The sequence below is a fragment of the Helianthus annuus genome, chromosome 11, assembly GCF_002127325.2.
Source record: "Helianthus annuus cultivar XRQ/B chromosome 11, HanXRQr2.0-SUNRISE, whole genome shotgun sequence".
Lineage (NCBI taxonomy): Eukaryota > Viridiplantae > Streptophyta > Magnoliopsida > Asterales > Asteraceae > Helianthus > Helianthus annuus.
The window spans coordinates 23139452-23148240 of NC_035443.2; the positions used below are offsets into that span (position 1 = coordinate 23139452).

An 8789-nucleotide genomic window follows, 5' to 3' on the forward strand; every position below is an offset into this window, starting at 1 on the left:
ACCATATTTTATAAGACAAATATGACCTGATTTGCCCCTGAGGAAAATGACAAAATTGCAGGATTTTATAAGACAAGTATGACCTGATTTCATTTTTGGACCAAAATGGCAATAAAACTGAAACCATAGGGACCCAGATGCAAAAAGTTTGAGTTTTGGACTAAAGTGGCAAAAGTAACCAAAACTCAGGGACCAAAATGGCAGTTTACTCTTTACACAATTATATAAACTTATAAACTTGTGAGTTATAACTTGGTCCAGTGGTCTACAAGATCTTTAGAAAGTTGGATCAAGCCAATTATTTAACTTCCATATTAGTTACAAAAGATCACATCAATTCGCATGCCAATAAACTGAGGTTCTTTTCAGATCTCGTTTTTCAAAATGAAAAAGCTCGTGGTCAAGAACAATACAAAACGCAAGACGCCTGGAAAAGACATTGAACCTATGACCAACCAAAAACATAGTCGAGAACATACACCAGGATAAGGGAAAACGGATAGAGGGCAAAAGCAATGAAAGACGTCCAAAGAGGGAACGTGGTGCGTAAACTTCCAAAAACGCCCATCACGATGCAAACAATCAGAATAACGAGCACTTCAGAAGAAAAGTCCCATGTTAATCCTCTCACGTATACAAGTGCTAGAAACACCGATAGGCAAAGTACATTATTCATCGTTACTGCCCCATATAACTGCACATAAAACACATGCCATCAAAAATCTTTAAACTTGTAATATAAAAAGTGACCTATTCAAATTGTTAAATCTAGAGGTGGTGATCTTGGCCCATTACTCTTGTGAATCGGTCCAGTTTGGGTTATGGTTCAGCCCAAACGTATCGGATGGTTCAGTTAAAAAAAACTGATTATTTTGAAATATATAAAAAGGGGTTATCCTAAAAAAAACTATATACTTTTACAAAAATGTGTGGTTAAGTCCCTCATTTTTTTATAATTGTTTTGAGGTCCCCAAAAAAGTTTTTTTTGACTAAAAGTTATAAAAGGGAGAATTTTCATCTTTCAGAGTTTCAGGGGCTTCAGATAAAACAAAGTTTGAGGACTTTAACTACTTACACTTACACTTATACTTTTATATACGTTTGTAGCAGAAAACAAACTAAAATACACCTGATCGATAATAAAAGCTGAGCGACTTAACCGCACTTTTGTAGAAGTATATACGGTTCTTTGAAATAGCCCAGCCTTTTTATGTAATAATATCTAGAGTAAAATACACGGATGGTCCCTATGATTGACTTAAATTTTGGATTTGGTCCATAGTTTTCCAAAAGTACACGAATAGTCCTTGTGGTTTGCACTTTCTAACGCATTTAGTCCCCGACTTTTACCAAAAGTACGTGGATGATCCCTGTGGTTTGCACTTTGTAATACATTTAGTCCCTAAATTGCTGAAACCTTTAGATTTGTTAGCTGGGGACTAAATGCATTACAAAGTGCAAACCACATGGACCCTCCGTGTACTTTTTAACACCTAGGGACTAAATTCAAAATTTTGGTTAACCACAAGGACCATTCGTGTACTTTACTCTAATACCTAATGCATTAACTATTTATAAAATTAGACAACAACATTTTGGTTTGTGGGTCAACCCAACAATGCATAACTCGGAGCAATTTGCAGCCTGTGGACCAACACTTCTGACCCACCCATTTCCCCAAATTGATCAAATCTAATCGTGAATGTAAGAGACAAACCTCTGAAAATGTAAGAGATGCAGATCTCTTCTTCTTGCGTGATGCAAAGATGATTGCAGATACCGCTTCACTTGAGTTGGTTGCTAAAGGCAAAGCAATGAACGAGATGAAGAAAGAAGGAATACTTGTGGCAGTAGAAAAATTGCTAACAGCATCTACAAGTGGATCAGCAAAAGCAGCTGCGATAAACGTGCCGATTAACAGAAACAAAACAGCTTTTATGGTTGTCCCACGTGGATCGTCTACACCTTCTTCTTCATCATCTTCACCAGCATCATCTCCTAATAGATCATGCTCTTTCTTTGTCTCCTGAAAAATACATTCTTTTATAAATACTTTGAGTAAATTGTCATTTTCGTTCCTGAGGTTTGGCCAGTTTTTTGATTTTCGTCCAAAGGTTTGTTCTTCCACATCTGGGTCCACAAGTTTTGAAATCTTGTCATTTTCATCCGGCCGTTAACTCCATCCATTTTTCTTCGTTAAGTTAGGGGTATTTTCGTCTTTTTTGTTAACTTAACGGGTAGATCGGTCTCTTTTAGGGGTATTCGGTGACCGAATTGTCCTTTAAGTTAGCAAAAAAGACAAATATCCCTGACTTAACGGAGAAAAATGGATGGAGTTAACAAACCGGATAAAAATGGCAAAATTTCAAACCTTTGGATCCAGATGCGGAAAAACAAACCTTTGGACGAAGGTTGCAAAAATGGCCAAACCTCAGGGACGAAAATGGCATTTTACTCAAATATTTTTCTAGAACAGCCTGGCCAGGCCCGGCAAGACCCAACCTGCTTACCTCATAATAGTCATGAATGTACTTCAATGTGTCAGGACCAGCGATATGAGCATCTATTTTCGAACCCTTCGCCTCCTCGAGCCATTTTCCAATTCCAGCAACGAATTCTTCAAAGTCAACTTCATTGTTTTCAGATGTGTCGAAATCTTTCATAACTTTGTTAACGGCATCATCTTCGTTTAAATTAATTTCATATAATCGCATTCCTACAACCAAAGCCCGTAGTTCTGAATGCGAGAGACGCGCGTCTCCATCCGAGTCGATGGATAAAAATAGCCTGTCATGGGTTTTTTAAGGTTATTAGCAAACGGCACATATCGCAAATACAAACGAAAAAAGATGTAAATAAACTGACTTTTCTAGAACATCACTGTTAGGTTTCCCGTGATCATCTAATAGGCGTCCAAGTGCACGCATTTTTAAGTACTTGAGGATTCTTGATTTTACATGCTTATGCTTTGCAAAAGCAAGACGTCTTCTTTGCAACTTAGGCTGAACAACCTGAAAAACACATGTAATTTATATATCGACTGCTTAAAGAGCCACAATACAAAACAATAACCCTCAAACCGTTAAGAAATGCATTGCAGTATCAAAAATCGAACTATCAATATTCACCTGATAAACGCAGTATGCAATTAAAAGAGAGACTGCTACAATAAGACCGATCAAAACTGCCAAGTGTCTTCCGGAATCTGAATGCATAATTTGTGGGAATTGAACAACGATAAACGGAAGCACAGATACGGCCATAATCATGGCAGAATAGCTTGTCCAAATATCGGTACTCACACCAGATCCTGCAGTATGACAGATGTAATATACACCGGAATTAACATTAAACAGTCGTCAAATTCAAATACATGTTTGTGTCATGAAATAAAGACTTGAGAGATACCAACTATGTTAAATCCTTTAGTATCTTTGTTATCTACAGCAACTGAGTTCTCTATATCACACTTGCCAACATTGATGCAGGTTCCCCATATCACAGTAATAAGCATGACAGTTGAACCAGCTAATAAACCCATTCCTACGGAGACCTGCTCTTGAGCAACTTCAACGGTTCCAGTTATTCCAGATACTACAAAAAACAAGTACATCATAAGATGCATACAAACACTAAAATCACCAGAACTGATTTTACCTTCAGGACTAAACTTTATCATAAAAATGACAGTTCATTAGCAAAAAGAACAAAATATGGAGAAAAGCGACTTTAAAAATAAAAACAACAAAAGAATAGTGGTAACCTACAATTATTTGACTCCTTGTATAAAGGTAAAACACTCAAAAAGCAAAGGAAGCATATTCAAAAAGTCAAGATATACATAGAACACAAAAACAAAAAAAAACACCGTCCAGATTGAAAATTAGCCAATCAAATCAATACAAATTCACTTCAGACCATTCAAAACTCAATTCAAATTTCAAACTATCGGATCCAACATGAACCTAAACTAATCAGATTAGTAGTTAGTTGGAACACAAATAGAAAGCAAAATAGAGATTCAATTCACAATAATCCGTTACAGCATGCTTTTCATGTTGTACATGTATGTAATTTCAATATTATAACATGTATAAATCTCATTTGTGTCCAAATATTAGGTAAATGATGCTAGAAACCTATAGAAACATATAAAAATTATAGGAAAATTGGTTTTTAATAAACCAACCTTTGTCCCGTTGGTAAATAATAATCTTACCTACGTAATTGGTATACAATAATCCTACCTATCAACATGTTGGTACTCAATGCACTTTCGTTAATTTTTTTTTAACTGAAGTTAGTTTTTAAGTTTTATTTATTACACAAACAGTCCCTGTAGTTGTAAACCTAGCTATTTAAATGGCACAAACCCTAATTCCCTTCATTTTTGAATCAGACAAACAAAACACTGGCCTCTCTCATCTTCTCTACTCCCTCGATCCTCTGTCTGACAAGCATATCAACCAGTTGCTAGCTGTTGGTCCGGCGAGGACTTTTGACGGCGACAGCGCCGTGAGTGATGGCCAGCGGCAACGCCGCGGCGGCGGTGGCTGAGTTCTTTTGTCCGAAATTCCAATTTTGGTGGTCGTTTACTTGATCCGTCGGAGAACTCCCATGGCGGTGGCGGTGGCGGTGGCGGTGGCGATGGTAGTTGTTTACATCGGAAATCAAAATCGAGGAAAAGGAGGATTTTCGAGTGGTGTTTGTGATAAACCTGGAACTAGTACACATATGTATATATAAAATTTAATTACATGGCCCTTGACGTTTTTTTTTGTTTTACAAAATAGTTAAAACTAGTAAATTATAACTACAGGGTTGTTTGTGTAATAAATAAAACTTAAAAACTAACTTCCGTTCAAAATAATTAACGGAAGTTCATTAAGAACCAACATGTTGATAGGTAGGATTATTGTATACCAATTACGTAGGTAAGATTATTATTTACCAATGGGGCAAAGGTTGGTTTATTAAAAACCAATTTTCCTTTATATAATTACTTGCGCCTCGAGTACGAAAAGCCTTGCCCTTTTGTGCTTGGCACTTTCGCTTTTTAAAGACCAAAAACTAGCAAAAAGAACAAATCAACAAAATATATAGAAAAGCAACATTTGAAATGAAAATAACAAAAACATAGTGGTGATCTATAATTGATTTGACTCCATGTATAAAGGTAAAATAAAACATTCAAAAACACTCAAAATTCAAAAACTAGCAAAAAGAACAAAAACATAGTGGTGATCGAAAAGCAGAAGAAGCATCTCCAAAAGCCAAAATCCTAACACTAACCTAATCAAATCAATACAACTTAACTTCAAAAACACTCAAAATTCATCTTCAAACTATCAGATCTAGAACTGACCTAACCTAATCAGATCAGCAACAAATCTCAAAATCACATCTCCAGAAACAACAACAAAACTCAAAACACAGATTCAATTCACAATAATCAGCTTCGTTTAAACTTCGAATCGTAATCTATACCGAGAATAAGCATCGCATGAGATCTAACACGATCCTAACCTAATCGGATCAGCAACAAATCTCAAAATCACATCTCCAGAAACAACAACAACAACAAAATACAAAATACAGATCCAATTCACAATAATTCGTTACGTTCAAACTTCAAATCATAAACTATACCGAGAATAAGCATCGCATGAGATCTAAAATGTCAAAATCACATCTCCGTCAACAACAACATAAATCAAAACACACATCCAATTCACAATAATCCGTAACATATAAACTTGAAATCAAAAACTATACCGAGAATAAGCATCGCATCAGGAAGAGCACCAAGCATAGGAAGCAAGAGACCGCCAACAAGACCTGGACCTAAAATCTCCAACAACAGTTCACTTCCAGAAGAGAGATAAGTAGCCGCTAGAAACATGAGGTAACCGTACACCAGAATAAGAAACAAGTTTCCGAGTGTTGTGGTGGTGCACGGCATGAATCCGTAGGTCTGCTCACAGGCTTCCGTTTCTCCGGCGGATAAAAAAGGATTGAGACGGAGTATGTTGTAAGTGTTGTGGTCATTGTTAACGCCGTCGGAGACGAGATCCGGTGAAGAAGTTGTGGTGATTGTACGGCCGGTGACGGTTATTATTAGGAGAGTTGAGATTGTGAGTAGGAGTAGGAGGAGGAGCGGTTTGTGATTGTTAGCCATGTGGCGGACGGTGGATGGTGGTGACGGGGGTTGCGACGGTTGGGGGGTTGCGACGGTTGGGGGGTTGTGTGAGAGGTTTCTATAACTACAAAATCATGAAAAGTGGATGTGTATCCATCTTTTTTCTTTTAACTTTTCATTGTTAGTGTTGTTTTATTTTAACGTTAAGTATCAATCAATATCAACTAGTAATATTTTTGTAACATGTTTATTGTTATTGTTTAGGCCACTCGGTGGGGTCGTCCAGGCCCGGCAACGCCCCCCACACTATTTCGGGTAGGCTCGTCGTCCTGAACGGCAGGGGTGCGACGTTGGAGACGAAAGGTAAAGGACAAAATTGTTGCATATTCTTCTCATACACACATATACATAGAACATATACTATATATATTTTAGGCTCATCCCTTATTTTCTTAGATTCATCCTCTTTGTCCATCCTCACACCCATCATACGTGACGTTGACGTGAAGGGTCATCTTCCAAGAATGAGACTCATCCATACATAGTAGCCTTATGTTTTCGTAATTTGTATCTTGAATGCTACTTATTAATAGTCAAACAATCAAAGAAAGCATGTCTCAACTAGAATACTGAAACAGAAATTTACTTTAAGAAAACTTGTGAAAAACCTAAATAACAAATCGGTTTCTACAAAAAAAATAAATAAATAGGTTCTATGTAGAATACTAAATATTGCGATAACACACAAAACATAATGAATCACCCATTTTTTCTATCCCAAAAACCTAAAAAGTAAATGAAATTGTTACAAATATAAGATTTATTATTTCTTACACTAGAATTCAAAACAAAATATGAAAAAATTTTCAATTTTTATATAACCTCCACATATGTAGGTTATATATAGGTTAAATTACCAACATGTATGTAGGCTATGTGTAGGTTAAAATCATTGGTTTTTTATGTATATATGTAAGAAACCTAAAATTTAAAAAATATGTACTTTAAATCCCAAAATTTAGTGTTTTAGAGTTGTTTTTTTTGTTCTCGCAATAATTAGTGTTCTGTAATATATATATATATATATATATATAGAGAGAGAGAGAGAGAAAGTATATCGTACATTACGGCTTAACGTACTTCACGTACGACAACGTGCGTGATTTGTTCTATAACATGCGTGATTAATGTTTTCAATCTGCGTGATTATTGTGTTTCAACATGCGTGATTTTGGATTTTTGAGTTATAACGTGCGTGATTTCAAAATGAACGTGCGTAATTACCTGTCGTACGTGATGTACGTTAAGCCGTAATGTACGTTAACCTTCCTCGCATTTTGAGCCAATAAAAATAAAAAAAGCACCGAATAATTTTCTTTTATAAAATAAATAAGTTCGTCTGTTACATATGTAACAACGCTGATATTTATTATTACACGCCTGTTACGAAGATTTTTTTTAATCCCTTCGTCGGTTTTTTGGCTTTTTTGGCTTGAAAACGTGTATATTACATGCTATAATTTTTATAAAATAAGTCGTTTGTTAAATAGGATTTTTATGGGTTTTTTCAATAAGAGTGAGTTTTCATTTTAACCATTTCCTGTATCTATTAGCTAAAATGGCATGTTAATAATTTATATGTGGTTTTTTAGCATATGATTTGAGTCATTGAACACAAATTTTGAGATCTTCAAGTATGGATTGTAATGAGACCTAAATCTGATGAGTAAACTCGAAATCTGAAATATTTGGGATGGGTATGGAATTAGTTCTAAAAAAATTCGTTGGTATGAGACAGGTATAAGATTAGGTAGTACTCGACCTGATTACCTGAAATCATATATTTGTTTACCTAAAAAAAATATGCGAAAAAGATTATTTTTATTTTTATTTTACATCTAGTCTAGTAACGGTTCTTTCTAGTAATTTCATTATGTCAAAAATGAATTTTTCTTTTAAAATGTATAATTGATAATATTATTTATATTTTTTCTATTACATCTAGTCTAGTAACGGTTCTTTTCTACTAATTTTATCATGTCAAAAATAAAATTTTATTTTAAAATATATAATTGATAATATTATTTATATTTTTATGTTCTAATAAGTACAAATTTATCTTTAAGATTTATATTATCATCAAAAATTTTATATACTAGTAGGTGTACCCAGCGCGTTGCGTTGGACGTGTAGATGCGGCGAAAAATATGTAAGGCATGTTTTCAACCATTTGTACATTAGTATTCACCCTGTGACGTTTTCAACCACTTGTATATTAGTATTCACCCGGTGAAAAGAAAATGGCGTTTCAACGACGACAAAAATAAACAAGTCGCACAGTTCAGTAAACACGTCTAAATGTAAAACTTAGGTATATGTATATATAATACATTTAATATCTTGGGAAAACATCAAATAGAAAGTTTGTTTTGGGTGAGAAGGGTAGGAAGCAATAGTGGAGTGACACGAGAAAAACCACCTCTTTGGATGGTTCATCTCCTATAAGACCATGTGTAGTGGTAAATCAAAATAATGCCCCCACCATGGGGCATTATTCGACACGTGTCATCCCAGTCAGCATGGGGCATTATTACAAAAGTGGTGTAGTGGGGCATTATTCCAATAACGCCCATGCAATCATTTCACAATT

The 8789-nt window shown here is 35.2% G+C and overlaps 1 protein-coding gene across 1 annotated transcript; it reads right to left on the reverse strand.

The window, feature by feature from the left end:
* Nucleotides 1-275: 275 nt before the first annotated feature.
* LOC110923073 (sodium/calcium exchanger NCL) lies at nt 276-6356 on the reverse strand. The gene is made up of 7 exons (XM_022167253.2): nt 5776-6356; nt 3409-3594; nt 3129-3310; nt 2866-3011; nt 2511-2787; nt 1718-2026; nt 276-694 (listed from the first exon to the last, which is right to left on the reverse strand). Exons 1-7 carry the CDS (start codon nt 6176-6178, stop codon nt 446-448), a joined length of 1752 nt encoding a protein of 583 aa, XP_022022945.1. The 5' UTR covers nt 6179-6356; the 3' UTR covers nt 276-445.
* Nucleotides 6357-8789: the final 2433 nt, after the last annotated feature.